Source organism: Zootoca vivipara, chromosome 1 (assembly GCF_963506605.1).
Source record: "Zootoca vivipara chromosome 1, rZooViv1.1, whole genome shotgun sequence".
Taxonomy (NCBI): domain Eukaryota; kingdom Metazoa; phylum Chordata; class Lepidosauria; order Squamata; family Lacertidae; genus Zootoca; species Zootoca vivipara.
This window is the reverse complement of record NC_083276.1, coordinates 20822605-20837768: the sequence shown is the minus strand read 5'-3', so window position 1 is coordinate 20837768 and position 15164 is coordinate 20822605. Positions and strand designations below refer to the sequence as shown.

Below are 15164 nucleotides of genomic sequence, written 5' to 3'. Positions count from 1 at the left end.
TGTCCTAGATGCTTTCATTTAATACCACTGTTCAAGGTTTTCCCCTCTTCGTTTTTCGTTCTCCATCAAAATCACTAGACATGGCAAAGAAGCACTTGATCAAAGCACATACATCATAGAATTGACGAGTTGGAAGGGACCACGGGGCCAATCTAGTCCATCTCCCTGCAATGCAGGAATCTTTTGCCCAACATGGGACTTGAACCCACAAGAGTCTCATGCTCTACGGACTGAGCTGGAACTCTTTAGGTTTTCAGTAATAGTTACAACATGTGCCCTGTCACTGAGCTATGGGTGTGGCTGCAGAGAGACTGTCTTTAGTCTAATATTAACAGGCCTTTATTTTTATTTTTATTTAGCTAATAGGCTGATGAGGCATGAGCAATCTGCTCCAGCACTTGGTGGGACACCAGAACAAACTCAAGGTACATGCTGCGTTCGTGTACAGTACATCCTTGGTTCCAAGACAAGAAAGGAACATTTATGCAGATATTTTGAGTGTGAGAAGGTGTGGTTCAGTCCAGTCCTCACAATGATCATGTTTAGCATCCAGACAGTGATTTAGAAGCATAGACTCATAGGATTGTAGAGTTGGAAGGGACCCCTAGGGTCTTCTAGTCCAACCCCATGCAATAAAGTATTGTTCACTGGTAAATATATGGAAAGGACTGTGTCCTTTTAAAAAATGTGGTGTTAGAAATAAGGAATCAAATTCCACCCACCCCAGTGGCTCCTTTGTCCTCCTTGTTGCAGTTTGGTAAATATAGTGCAGTAATTAAATAGTACAGTAAGGCAGGTGCTTGAAACAAGAAAGAGACTTAAGGTTTGTTACTCCTGGCAGACAAAGCCATTTTCTGCGTATAGCCTTTGCAATATGGAGGCACAAGCACACGCTAAGTCAAACGTGGACTAACAAACTTGGAGAAAAAGCAGGAATGAAGCATGAGCCTCAATTAGCCCAGTATACCTGAAGGAGCGTCTCCACCCCCATTGTTCAGCCCTGACACCGAGGTCCAGCTCCGGGGGCCTTCTGGCAGTTCCCTCACTGCAAGAAGTGAGGTTACAGGGGACCAGGCAGAGGGCCTTCTCGGTAGTGGCGCCCGCCCTGTGGGACGCCTCCCCATCAGATGTCAAGGAACCTTGGTTCTCGAATGTCCCAGAACTTGTACGTTTTGGCTCCCGAACAATTGAAAACTGGGAGTGTTCCAGTTTTCAAACGTTTTTCAAAAGTCGAACATTCGGCGCGGCTTCCATGGCTTCCAAAAGCCGTGCCTTGGTTTTTGAACAGTTCTGGATGTCGAACAGACTCCCGGAAACGCATTCCGTTTGAGAACCAAGGTATGGCTATCTGACTTTTAGAAAACATCTGAAGTCAACCCTGTATTGGGTTTTTAATGTCGAACGTTTTACAATTTTTATGTGCTGTAATCCGCCCACAGTGGCTGGGGAAACCCAGCCATCTGAGTGGGGTATAAATAATAAAATTATTTGTTTGTTTATTATTTATTTATTTATTTTTGTCTATCGCTCCCCATTGGTTATAGTAACTTATTGCAAGCATTGTTGCTTTACTCCCAAACCTCCATGCCTATAAACATCTCAGGGACATGTCAAGACTCCTTCAGGAGGGACATTTGGTTTACATCTCCTTTGTCCCATCAGCCATCTATGCATTGCAATGTGTTCTTTTTCTGTGCTAATAGGGCAGCCTTCTCCAGAGAACAACAACACCATAAAGGACCTTCTACCAGAGGATGCCGGCATTGACCATCAGACTGTCCACCAGCTCATCACAGTGTTGATGAAGTTCATGGCCAAAGACGAGAGCAGTGCAGAGTCGGACATCAGCAGCGCTAAAGCCTTCAACACGGTCAAGCGCCACCTGTATGTCTTAATGGGCTATGATCAGCAGGAAGGGTGCTTCATGATCGCTCCTCAAAAAATGCGCATTTCAACATGCTTCAATGCTTTTATTGCGGGGATTGCTCAAGTAAGTCAGCTTTATATTCCCTGCATTTTTTTTTTTAAATTCTTATTTTGGTGCAAGCCACTGCAATACCTGTTCATGACTTCAGGGCCAGCTCCAGGTTTCTGTGGACCCTGGGAAACACAGAATCAGTCAGCCCCTTCCTTCTCTGATCAGGCAAGTAATAAAGGCTGTTGGAAAAAGGTGGTATTGGTGTTTTGGAGGGGTGTTATAACCACATCAAATGATGCCTACTCCATATCTCAGCTCCCAAGCTCCCAAGGCAATGCTCTGAACCTTGCCTGGAAAATATGTTAAGCCCGGAAGACTGCTCCATGGGAAACCATGGACATTTTGGTACTGATTTTCCTATGCCCTGTTGCCAGGAACCTATTTGCGATAACGCGACAACCAGTTTGCAAGCAAACCCCCTGTCTGGAAGCACCGGTTGACGGTGTTCATTTCATAAAGCAGAATTTGCAAGAGAGACACAAGAATGTGGTTGGAGACAGGGTGGAATTCAATGTAGTGTTCAGGAGATGGTTCCATCAGTGCAGGCATTTCTGCCTGCCAGAAGGAACAACCTCCCTTCTCCTCCTCTAGCACACAGTTCTGGAGCAGCTCTGGGGGAGCAGAGAGATGGGGGGGAAGCCCCATTGCACTAGTGAGTGTTCTTGCACTGGTTTCCACTAGCCTAATGAATCCGGCCTTCTATCAGCCTCTTGAATCGTCAGTTCAACTTTCCCCTTCCTTTCTTCAGAGAAACCTGGTTTCTAAAAGATGTTCCTTTCTTGCATTTGGATATTGCTGCTGTTTTCAAAGGGGACGGAGATGCCTTATAAACCTGAATATCATTTGGATGCTGGTCCACCAGAGGGTGGTGTTGGACAGGTTTTTGTGAAAGAGACTGTAGGCTGTGACCTGCCTGGATATCTCTTGTCAATGCTGGGCAGTATTAGGTCCCAGCAGGGATGGAATGTTAACCATTAAGCTAAGGAAGATCACCAAGCAAGTGGGCTAGAGCATAATATGGTCCCAATATAGATAATACGCCCATGCTGCTCCCTGCATTGGTTTTCTATAAAATTCCTCATGGTTCAGATGGTGATTGCTGTTAGTAAGAGGACATAAGGAGAATCCTGATGATCAGGCCAAAGGCCTGCCTAGTCCAGCACCCCTGTGGCCAGTCAGGTGCTTGTGGTAAACTCACAAGCAGGACATGAAGGGAACATGCCTCTCCCACTGCTGTTCCCCAGAACTGAGTATTCAGAGGCAAGCTGCTGGTAATCCCAGAGGTAGCTGAAAGCCATCCTAAGAAGACCCTGATGGACCAGGCCAATGAACTCGCTCCCCACCCAGGGTCCCCTGACAACGTCTCTGAAAGCAGAGGGAGAACATAGCTAGCTTGGCTGGCAGTCATTGCTAGCTCTCTCCTCCACAAACTTGCCTAAACCTCTTTTAAAGCCATCCAAGCTGATGGTCATCACTGCCTCCTGTGGGAGTGAGTTCCATAGTTTAACGGTGTGTTGTGTGAAGAAATACTTTCTTTTATCTGTCCTGATTCTTCCAGCATTTGGCTTCATTGCATGTGCATGAGTTCTGGTGTTGTGAGAGAAAGAAGAAAAGATTTTTGTGTGTGTTCTCCTTTCTCTATGTTCCTCCTTAGAGCTCTTGTTTCATTCTTCCTTCCACTTGCTTCTTTTCTCTCCCATGTGGCTCCAGAGTGTATATGGAGCAGGAGCTTTTCCTGTACTTTAATTCTGTAAAAGTGCCACTTGTGTATTGATGGTCTTTTACAGTTAAGGGCTGCACTTGGAATAGCTCTCCCAGGCACATGTACAATGTGTGCATGTGCACTACACATTCGCAGGCACATAGATTCAGTCTGTGAAAGGACACTTGCCAATCATAGCAAGCGCTGATTCATATTTTGTCCGGGCGAGCTAAGCAACGAGCTTTGAGGGGGGGGGGAGAATTGCCTGCAGCAAACTATGAAGTGACAAGTATCAAAGTGACAGTGTCACGGAAGATGACTCCCCGTTCTGACACCATGCAAGAGGCTAAGAAAAATGGCAGCTTGTCTCTTTGGACATTTCCCAGGGGATCATGAGAATGCAGCCTTGAATTTTCATTAACACTCAGCCCCCAATACTGGCTCCTCCTGATCAATAAGCACGCAACCCATTCCTAATTAGACTTGCTTTCCAAGGGCCTGTCTTTCTGGTTAGTGTGCACAGGATTGCCTAAAGCTGGACAAGAATGGGGCGAACCAAATATTGTTGGGACTATAATTCCCATCATCCATTGCCATTGGCTATGTTACCTGGGGCTCATGGGAGCTGGAGTCTAACGGCATCTGGAGTCTAACGGCATCATGATTCTATTTCCTGCTTGGCAGGGGGTTGGACTGGATGGCCCTTGTGGTCTCTTCCAACTCTATGATTCTATGGTGGGCCACAGGATTCCCATATCTGGCCTAAAGCTTTAGTTGGCTGCTCTACTATGGGTTGGGCAGGGAACCTTTTTTCAGCCTGTGGCAGATGGAGCCAGAGGCAAAAGTGGGCAGAGTGCAAAGCTTCCTTTATGCAGGAGACTACATTCTACACACACACTCACAAGCAAGAGTCATGAGCAGAGTTCAAGGACCCATTCTAGCTAAGTAAAAACACTCAAGGAAGGTGCAAAGCAAGGCTGGTGAGGGGTGTGACCTGGCACAGGGGCATAGCATGGGTTAGGGGGTTGCCGGGGCAATTGCCCTGGGTGTCAGCCCTGCAGCACTTTGCAAGGCTGGGATCTGATCAGTTCCCAGCCTCACAAAGCAGCTTGGGGAGGGTGGCATGAGAAAGACGCCTTGGATCCCAGGTTTGCTCTCAAGGGGCTGAGATCGAAGGGCGCAAGGCGTCTTCTCACACCACCCTCCCTAAGCCACTTCACAAGGCTGGGATCTGATCAGATGCCAGCCTCGCAAAGTGCTGCAGGGCCCTGTGCCAATTTTGCGAGGCTGGGATTGTTATAGCCTCTCAAAGCAGCTAGGAGCTGGTGTTGCGTTGGCTGTGCAGTTTGTGCTGGCACATGGTGGGCTTCATTCACCTTCCGTGCCCCACCCCCTGCTAGCTGCAGGAGGAGGAGAGGAATGGACCCTTGCATGTGTGCCCCGGGCACCATAAATACACGCTCCACCACTGGCGTGGGGAGAAGGGGCGTGACCTGGGAAGAGGCCAAAGAGTGAGGAAGAGAGGCCTGGATAGGGTTGCATTTGGGCCCTGGTTCTGAGACTTCCACCCTGTGACCTACCAATTTAAAGCTTGCAGTCATTTTCTTGAATCATTGCCAGTGTTTTCCTTCTTTTTCCTGATGCCTTTGTTGCTATCATTTTCTTAAAAAATGTAATTTTTGTAAATGCTCTAAATTCTAAATGGTGTGTCTTTTTCTAGGTGATGGACTATAATATTAACCTGGGGAAACACCTCCTCCCTTTAGTGGCTCAGGTGTTGAAGTACTGCTCATGCCCTCAGCTCAGACATTACTTCCAGCAACCGCCTCGCTGCTCCCTCTGGTCCCTGAAGCCCCACATTCGGCAGATGTGGCTGAAGGCGCTGCTTGTCATCCTGTATAAGGTAAATGCTTCTGTGTTGCTTGCGTGAGTCTTTCCTACAGCAACCGGCATGGATCCTGGGTAAGTATAGTGGTAAAAGGCAAAGGCGCAATCGAGAGCACGCCTGATATCTGCAGCTCTGTCCCGTGTGGTTTATTTAGCGTGGAACTGTTTTCCGTGGGACTCTCAAATGATGAAAGAAGCACCACTAGTGAACAGCCTCCTAAATGTTTTGAGGCAGTGTGGAAATATTTAAAGTAAGAAGTAAATAAACACCATTGATTTCCATCCACTTGTACAACTGAAATCTGCTTGTGCAACAGGACTTCTGGTGTCTCTCTCTCTCTCCCCCAGCCCCCTACATGCCCCCAAAATCGCAATGCCCCATGGAAGCTGCAGGAGGAGGAGAGGAATGGACCCTTGCTTCTGCTATGTTTGATCTTATCAATTAAACATCACAAGAACCATAAGGCTTTACTCATGGAAATATTGTTGCTCTGCAGGCTGTGGTTTGAGAATGTAGAAGCCTGTGGATGAAAACGGTGTACAAAATAATAATACATGACGAGCTTGGTGGTGTTACAAAAACCACTGGCAGTCAAGGGGACCTGTAAACCAGATTGGAAGTGAGCAGCATACTTGATAAAAGAACTAAAGCGAACTAGACTTTGGTTGAGTCACGTCATTTAATAAGGGCCATTTTATATTGCCAAATAAAGCTAATTTATATATTTTTTTTACAAGATAACTAATGTTTTGGGAAGAGGATAATTTTCAGCTGCTAGCCATGATAGATTCCCCCTCTGTAAGTTGGTTTTGATAAAGCTATGAAGTGAGCTATATTCTGCAGATCTGATCAACAGCTCTGAAATGCATTCTTAGATTCAGCTTCACAAGGAAATTTGTATTTCTAGTCTGTTCAGTGGCTGGTTTTTGGCTACAACATGAGAGTATTCCACACATGATTTTGTGTGCTGTTGTTGTAATATAATGCACTGGGCCTTCTGTTAACTATATCACACGCATCCTTTAATGTTTATAGGTTCCCGTTGACTTTATCTATCATTTTTGTCCTTGGTTTTCTTCTGTTTCAAAACCTTCTCCTTTGCACTTGCACATTGTCTTGTTTAGGTGAGTGGTGTTTTCAATACATTGAAACAAAAAACCAACCTTTTCCATTTTTTCTTGTTTTTGGACAGTATCCTTACAGAGATTGTGACATCAGCAAAATCATGTTGCATCTCATTCATATAACCGTCAACACTCTAAATGCACAGTACCACAGCTGCAAGCCTCACGCCTCAGCAGGCCCTATGTACAGCGACAACAGCAACATAAGCCGCTACAGTGAGAAGGAAAAAGGTATTATATAATATTAAAATGTGATTGTGAAGCCGAGGAAGCTCTGGGTGGCATGGATTAAGGAAGGATGTTTTCTGGCATGTTTAGCCTAGATTGAGAGGCCAGCTGTCCATGGACTGAGTTGGGTCAGCTGAAGGAGGATTTCCTGGCCCTCAAATGCCCTACCAAATTTTAACCATGTGGCTCATGGTTTCAATTGTAAGGAAACACTCTTTTTTTCCAGCCGGAACTCAATTCCGGCACCTCTCAGGTAGGCGCATTGCCATTTGTAAGAGAACAAGAGAGGTGTTCCTGGTGCGTTCCGGCACCTTTCCCTAGAAAAATAGCACTGCTCTTATTTAATACAAATTCCCTGCTGTCCTTCAGGTGTCATACAATAAAAGCAAAAGAGCCCCTTTCTCCCATTCAGCTGAACAGGGTGGAGGAGTGGCTACCTGTGTCCATTATAATGTGTGAAAATCTTACTCTTAAAGCAAAGGGCTCACGATCATGTGAAGAGAGCCTTCTGTAAATATTATTTATATATGCAGGAGTTCCTTACGGACTTTCTAACGAACATCTCGTTTCCCTTTATGCACATCCATAAGCACTTCTGAAAGAGGGTAAAGAATCATAGAAATATCATTGGCTCTCTATCTCACGTTCTTCAGAAATGTTAGTGCTTTCTTTTTAAATGCTGTTTTTATACTTTTGGTTAAAAGTTGCTAGCAAGAAAGAGAAACGGAGCTTGTGAACCAAGGAAGCAATATTAAGTTTAGGCAACCCTTGTCTTTTATTTATTTTTTAACCAATGATCTAATTCCTTTCTTATGTGGACTTGAAAGCCTTGTGTACAAGAAATTAGAAAAACATACTTGTGGGGTTTTCAATCTAATTTACAGGAGGAATGCTTAAGGAGGGGATAGAATTTCAAGCAAGATAAATGACATATGTAACCTTTCAAAGTATGAAACTGAATTAAGCTACTGGTTTACGACTTAGGTGGGTTTCAATTAAGTTTTCCTATGAGTAGGCCCACTGAAATCAAGAAACCTAACTTAGGCTGCATTCCTGAGGCAATTTATTCTATTTGTATTACTTTCCTCTAACTGTTAAGTTCCACATTGAGCTTTCACACAATGTAAAAGCCACTTCTGAAACTGAGTGCTCATTTCTGTGTTCTTTGCTTCCAGAAAAAAAAATGTTTGAAAGGAATATGAAATGGAGTGCTAACCTGTGCTGTATTCCACTATAGCTCTACCATATTCTGCTATAGTTCTGGAAGTGTATGAAAGTTCAAATATACATTGTGTGAAAGTTCAAATATACATTGTGTGAAAGTTCAAATATAATGTGGAAATTCACAGTTTGGGATATATCGCGAAAATGGAATAAACTGCCATAAGAATGCAGCCTTTAGGCATGTTCATTAATTTTAGCGGATTTACTCTGAGTAAAACTTGGCCAAATGCCACTCTTTATTTTACAAGCTGCAATCTGACATTTAATGCAGCAATTAATTTACATTATTTCCTGAAGAGATTTGGAAAGTCGAAAGTTCTTTTTTTTTAAAAAAGGGGAAAAGAACCAGAATTAGGCTTGATACCTCAAGCAGATCTGGTGTCACTTTTAATAAAATCAACAGGAGACTTGCCTCAGAGGCTTTCCTAGGAGGACAAAGTGGAAAAAGAGTAAAAATAGATTTTGGCCTGCAGCAGTACCTTCTCTTACATGGCCTGTGTGCTTGCTGTATAATTCTTGTCTTTAAGGAAGGAAAAATAAAAGAACATCTGTCACTAACTGAATTCACACATTCAGGAGATGCTATGGACCCTTTCTAGGCTAGGTGTTACACTATCTGAATTTAATGGAACCTTGATCAACCGGTTTTTTTAAAACAACAACAACAACATCATGATTTTGGAGTGAGGAATGTGTTGTTCTCCAGATGTTGTTGGTTCTCATCATCCCCAGTCAGCATGGACAATGGTCAGGGAAGATGGGAGTAAGATCACCAACATCTGGAGGGCCACAAGTTCTGCTTTTCTGCTAGACCTTTAGCAGTCTGGAGGGAAGCTGGCTGCAACAGATAGTGCACCTGAACTGAGTGAAACACCCATCAGTTCTTCTGTTCTAGCTTCAGAGGGCAGTGGTCCATTGGTTGCATTTTTCCCACCTGAGTTTGCTGGAACAGGGGTTAGATGAAGCTCCTTTTTACCTTGTCAGAACACCCATCCATTTAGTCCATTGACTGACAGCTGCTTGGGTCACTTTGCACCGTACCATGACTAGAAACTGTGACACTGTCCAGAATGCAAGTGGCTACCCAGCTTGCTTGGACAGTGGTCCAAAAACTGAAATACAGATACATTTGTTAGTTTCAGGTATTGGTATCCAAGAAGGCCTTTATATCAAAGGGAAGCGGTAGTCCTCTTAGTACCAGGACTACGACCTTGAAATGGAATTTCAGATTTCCCCCCTCAAACTTCCACCAAAGATAGGCCAAAGGAAACCAAAACTGGTATCTGAAGAAGTGTGCATGCACACAAAAGCTCATACCAAAATATAAACTTAGTTGGTCTTTAAGGTGCTACTGAAGGAATTTTTTTATTTTGCTTCGACTCAGACCAACACGGCTACCTACCTGTAACCAAAACTTGTTGTTTTGGGATGTTATACAACAGAGAGTTGGCACTTCTGACTATGCTAACTCCATCAGCTTTCGTAATGACCACAAGGGACTTCTCCTTCCCAAACTGCTCTAGGAAGCAGATGGCCCTCCCATCACATATTAATTCTCAACTCACCATAGTGTTGGATACTTGCTGTGTGCTCAGTGAAATACTGCTGTGATAGAACTTACATTGTTTGCCATTATTTGACCTTTATTTTAAAAAACAAACTGAAATAGAAGATCAGTGCATGCTTTTGCTGAGAAGTTTTGATTGCCAAACTGTTTCACGTGCGATATGTTGACTTTTGCTGTGGAATTAATGCTTGTATTTCTCCCTCCAGCGGAGGAAGACAGCGTCTTTGATGAGTCTGACATTCATGATACACCCACTGGAAACGGCAATAAAGAGTCTCAAACTTTCTTTGCGAGGCTGAAAAGAATTGGGGGCAGCAAAATGGTGAAATACCAGCCAGTTGAGATGAATGCTCAGAGAAGTAAGTCATAAAAAAAGAGAGCGACTAATTTAAAATGTAACCCAACATCTTTTATGCTATACGTTTTTCTTTTTAATACCTTTTAAAAATGGTGTTAATCAAACAGACATGCGTACCAGACAACACATCGTATGCAACATGGTGAGCACAAAGAAGGATTGTGGATCTCCGAAAATAGATCATGAGGACTCCAAGGGAGCATGGGGAAATGTGTGCCATCGAATTATAGAGTGGTTTTGTAGTTTGATGCAGGAAAGCTAGAGATTCATATAGGACAGGCATCCCCAAGCTTCGGCCCTCCAGATGTTTTGGACTACAATTTCCATCTTCCCCGACCACTAGGGATCATGGGAGTTGTAGGCCAAAACATCTGGAGGGCCACAGTTTGGGGGTGCCTGATATAGGAGATCCCCAACAGGTAGCTCTACAATCTCTGCTTGAAGATCTCCAATGATGATGAGCTAGTCAAGGGAACTGGCTCTATTGTTAAACTGCACCTTGCACTGTTAAACTTTTGCAACTCATTAGATCTTGTCCAGCCCTACTGGGCAACAAAGATCAAGTCTTTGACCAGTGGTGAGAAAACAGGATAGTATTGGCTCTGGAAACACAGTTGAGGAATGGCTGGAAGTGGTGGTGTCACAGGGTGGCTGGCGGCTACTCTAGAGTAACGACTCCGACAAGTTGCCTTTTCATGCTTTTATTATGTGCAGACTATTTACAGTGCAGAAGCTGTACAAGGTACATGTTCTCAGTCTGGGTCAGTACCCCGGAATGGGGATTCCCGCATCTTTTTCCAGCAAAGTAGTCTGGGGATCCCCAATCTCCACCCTCTTTTCTTCAGGCGCAGCTCCGGAACAGGAGGGAGGGGTCTCCTAGCCGCGCTTTCCTGCTTCCCCTTTTCCCTCTCCCTTCCTTCCTCTCCCTGTCAGCGCAGGGGCTCTGTGACCCTGCCAGAGCCCTGCGTGCTACTTCCTGTTTCCCTGCTGGACTCATCTACTTCCCCGCTCCCGCTTGTGCTCGGAGAGGAGCTGGTGGTCACGATGGGAGGGGGCAGTCTATAACTCCTGTCCCTCACATCCGGGTATTTTTTTTAGCTAGGAGAAGGGAGCATTAGAAGAACCTGGCTGCTGGAGCAGGTCAAAGTCCCATCTAGCCCAGCATCCCGTTTTCACAGTGGCCAACCAGTGAAACCAGTGCTTGAAAGCAGGACCTCAGTGTATCAGCATTCTCCCCCCTTCTGATTCCAGCAATAGGTATTCAGAGACATGGAGGTAGAACATAGCCATCATGGCTAGTGGAACACATTGCCTAACAAGGTGTTGGGCTGTCCTTTGCTGGTGGTATTTAAGCTGCTGCTGCAGCTATAATTGTACCCTACTCATCGGGCTGGGTTCCCCAGCCATGGAGGCGCAGGTTAATTCTGTGTCCAGGGCAGCTGTCTATCAGCTCCATCTGGTACGCAAGCTGAGACCCTACCTGCCTGCAGACTGTCTTGCCAGAGTGGTGCATGCTCTAGTTATCTCCCGCTTGGACTACTGCAATGTGCTCTACATGGGGCTACCTTTGAAGGTGACCCGGAAACGGCAATTAATCCAGAATGCGGCAGCTAGACTGGTGACTGGGAGCGGCCGCCGAGACCACATAACACCAGTCCTAAGAGACCTACATTGGCTCCCAGTACGTTTCTGAGCACAATTCAAAATGTTGGTGCTGACCTTTAAAGCCCTAAATGGCCTCAGTCCAGTATACCTGAAGGAGCGTCTCCACCCCCATCATTCTGCCCAGCCACTGAGGTCCAGCACCGAGGGCCTTCTGGCGGTTCCCTCGTTGCGAGAAGCCAAGTTGCAGGGAACTAGGCAGTTGCAGGGAACTAGGCCTTCTCGGTAGTGGCGCCCGCCCTCTGGAACGCTCTCCCATCAGATGTCAAAGAGAAAAACAGCTACCAGATTTTTAGAAGACATCTGAAGGCAGCCCTGTTTAGAGAGGCTTTTAATTTTTAATTGATTCTTTTATTCTTCTGTTGGAAGCTGCCCAGAGTGGCTGGGGAAACCCAGCCAGATGGGCAGGGTATAAATAAATAAATAAATAAGTAAATAAATATATATTATTTTGGGTGGCTTCTAGCATATACAAAAACATAATAAAACATTATACATTAAGAACAACCCTATCTGCCTGGTTCCTTGTAACCTCACTTCTCACTGTGAGGGAACTGCCAGGAGGCCCTTGGAGCTGGGTGTTCATTTTGTATTTGCAGACGCTGCACTTAAGCAGGGGGTTGACTAGATGACATTCAAGGTGCCGTAACAGTCTTTCAAGTATTTGAGAGTGCTGTTCTGTCCTGTCTTGTCCTTGTCAGTTTTCCCCCGTTTGGATGCTCCATACAATGCTCATCGGGGTGCTATTGACCTTGCGTTTACACTTGACGCTATTAGCTGTTATGGGTGTGCAACTACTGGATTGAGGAGAAAGGAAGGCAAGGCACCACTGACTCTCCAGATGTAGGTGGACCACATCTCCCATCATCCCTGATCATTGGTCATGCTGGCTGGGGCAGATGAGAGTTGGAGTCCAACAACATCTGAAGGGCAATTCTAATTTATTCAGCCCTATGTATTTCAGTTTCAGAGCTTCATCAAACAAAGCGCTCAAGTAGTTGCTTAGCCTGCCCGATCATTTTGTAACAGAACATGTGGTTTTACAGTGCTTCTGGTGAAAACTGTAATTGAAACCTGTTGGCTGAATCAGTCATAAATGTATTGCACCTTAGAAGTTCTCTCTTGTTCATACAGCTGGATTGGAGCCAGATTCAGTCGAAAGCTCACTATTGATTTTCTTTCTTTCAGTACCAAATTTTTCTAAATGTACTGTTTCTTAATTGATTTTAAAAATATCTTCCCATGTTTTATGAAAGTGACTCTAGAAAACCTCATTTTGGGCCAGTCTTGAGCCAGCACTGTGTTATCACAGAGTCATAGGATTGTAGAGTTGGGAGGGACCCCATGGGTCATCTAGTCCAACCCACTGCAATGCAGGAATCTCAGCTATGGCATCCATGAGAGATGACCATCCAACATCTGCTTAGAAACCTCCAAGGAAGGAGAGTCCACAACCTCCTGAGGGAGACTGTTCCATTGTCAAACGGCTCTTACTGCCAGAAAGTTTTTGCTGTGTCTTGTGTGGAACTAATTTTGCATGCCTCTAATTTAATTTTGAAATCAACACCAGGATTTGCATCTAAAATGCGATAGTGCCTAATGATGGGAATACTGCAAGGGGGGAATGGTGCAAGGGGGGAATGGTGCAAGGGGGGAATGGTGGAAATGCCAGTGACTAGCATGGTACTAGCTCTTTCCCCCTGTTTCAACCAGGTGAAATAGAACTTGCTGAATATAGAGAAACAGGAGTATTGCAAGACAACATTCTGCGCTGTGTGAGAGAAGAAAGCATTCAGAAGAAGAAACTGCGCTCACTAAAACAAAAATCGCTTGACATAGGAAATGCAGACTCCCTCTTGTTTACATTGGACGAACACCGCCGGAAGTCGTGCATAGACCACTGCGACTTAGAGAAGCCTCCCGCCACTTCTGCAGCACTGAGGCAGAACGAGTACGGGCAGCCGCGGCAAAATTCCTCCACCAAGACAGAAGATGGAGACGGAGGGGAGAAGGAGAACCCGCCTGCTGTCCCAGAAAGAACCCTAGCAAGGCGGAGGCCTATCATACCAGAAGTCAGGTTAAACTGCATGGAGCCATACGAAGTGAAAGTGGATTCCCCAGCCAAATGCTCTCCTCCAAAGGAGGACTTGGACCTTATAGACCTCTCCTCTGATTCAACTTCAGGACCTGAAAAGCAGTCGGTGGTCTCCAATTCAGACAGCGACTCGTTGGTCTTTGAACCGCTCCCTCCTCTCAGGATAGTGGAAAGCGACGAGGAAGATGGTGACTTCCCAAGCCAGCGGAATGACAGCATCTCCGGCAAGATGGCTCCCTCATCTCCATCAAGTCCCACCAGCCTCTCTGTGCTCAGCCTCAGCGCGACCCCTCTTGTGCAGTTCAGTGTTGAAGATTGCTCCAAAGATGTGCTCCCTTCTGTATCAAGCCATATCGTGTCATTCGCAGAAGAGGAAGCCACCTCTGTTCCTCTGGAAGGTCAGAAAGATGTTGAACAGCTAGCTAAGCCAGAAGAAGTCCACGAGGCACCCCCCGGCAGCCCCCTCACGCTGAAGCAGAAACGAGATATGCTGCAGAAGTCCTTTGCCCTTCCAGAGATGTCCATTGACGATAACTTTGATTTATGCATAGAGGAGATTAAGCCGATTGGGCCCAGTTCAAGTGGCAAAAGCGTCTTCATCAAGGCTCCTGAGGACTCTGAGGTCCAAACGGAAAGTGATAAGCCAGACACCGGTGCAGAATCTGATACGGAGCAAAGCACAGAACAAAAGCAGGAGGAGGAAGCCGAAGAGTCGGAATTTAAGATCCAGATTGTTCCAAGGCAGAGGAAGCAGAGGAAGATTGCAGTGAGCGCCATCCAGAGAGAGTACCTTGACATTACCTTCAACATCTTAGACAAGCTGGGGGAGCAGAAAGAGTCAGGTAAGCAGAAGCTGTGGGTCAACCCACCTGGAAAATATGTATGTTCTTTTCCTGCTACTGTGTTAGAGGAAAGAGAGAATTTCTTACATTGCTCTTCCCAGCGGTAATGGGGTGAATTTGCAATTGGGGGAATTTGAAGTAAGAGCTCCCCCACTATGAAAGGCCTCATCTCAATTTGAGCCAGGCTCAGACCCCCTCGAATCTGAGTATAGCTCACAATGGGCTTTCCCCCCTGGTACTAGCCAGTTCCCCATCAACCATTTCCCTCACCTCTTTCCTAAAGATTCCCCCTTACATTAGAGAAGGAGAAGGTGATAACTGGCAGGAGAGGTGGAGGCACATGACACACACACACACACACACACACACACACACACACACGTCCTGTCCCAGTTTCCCTAGGTTCTGTCACCATTGTGAATCAAGCCAGCACCACTCTGATTAGCGTTGCCTGTTCCTCTGCAGAGTCACACCCTCACTTACACTAGCAGGAGGG

The 15164-nt window shown here is 45.6% G+C and overlaps 1 protein-coding gene across 6 annotated transcripts in view; it reads left to right on the top strand.

Moving 5' to 3' along the window:
• Positions 1-15164, top strand: part of UNC79 (unc-79 homolog, NALCN channel complex subunit) — a 155604-nt gene that overhangs the window by 89217 nt on the left and 51223 nt on the right. For all 6 annotated transcript variants that reach the window (XM_035106977.2, XM_035106968.2, XM_035106960.2 and 3 more), the window contains 6 exons: positions 360-425; positions 1704-1990; positions 5401-5583; positions 6761-6923; positions 9918-10070; positions 13445-14668. In XM_035106977.2, the coding sequence (XP_034962868.2) occupies positions 360-425; positions 1704-1990; positions 5401-5583; positions 6761-6923; positions 9918-10070; positions 13445-14668 (2076 nt within the window). The remainder of the gene's footprint in view (positions 1-359; positions 426-1703; positions 1991-5400; positions 5584-6760; positions 6924-9917; positions 10071-13444; positions 14669-15164) is intronic.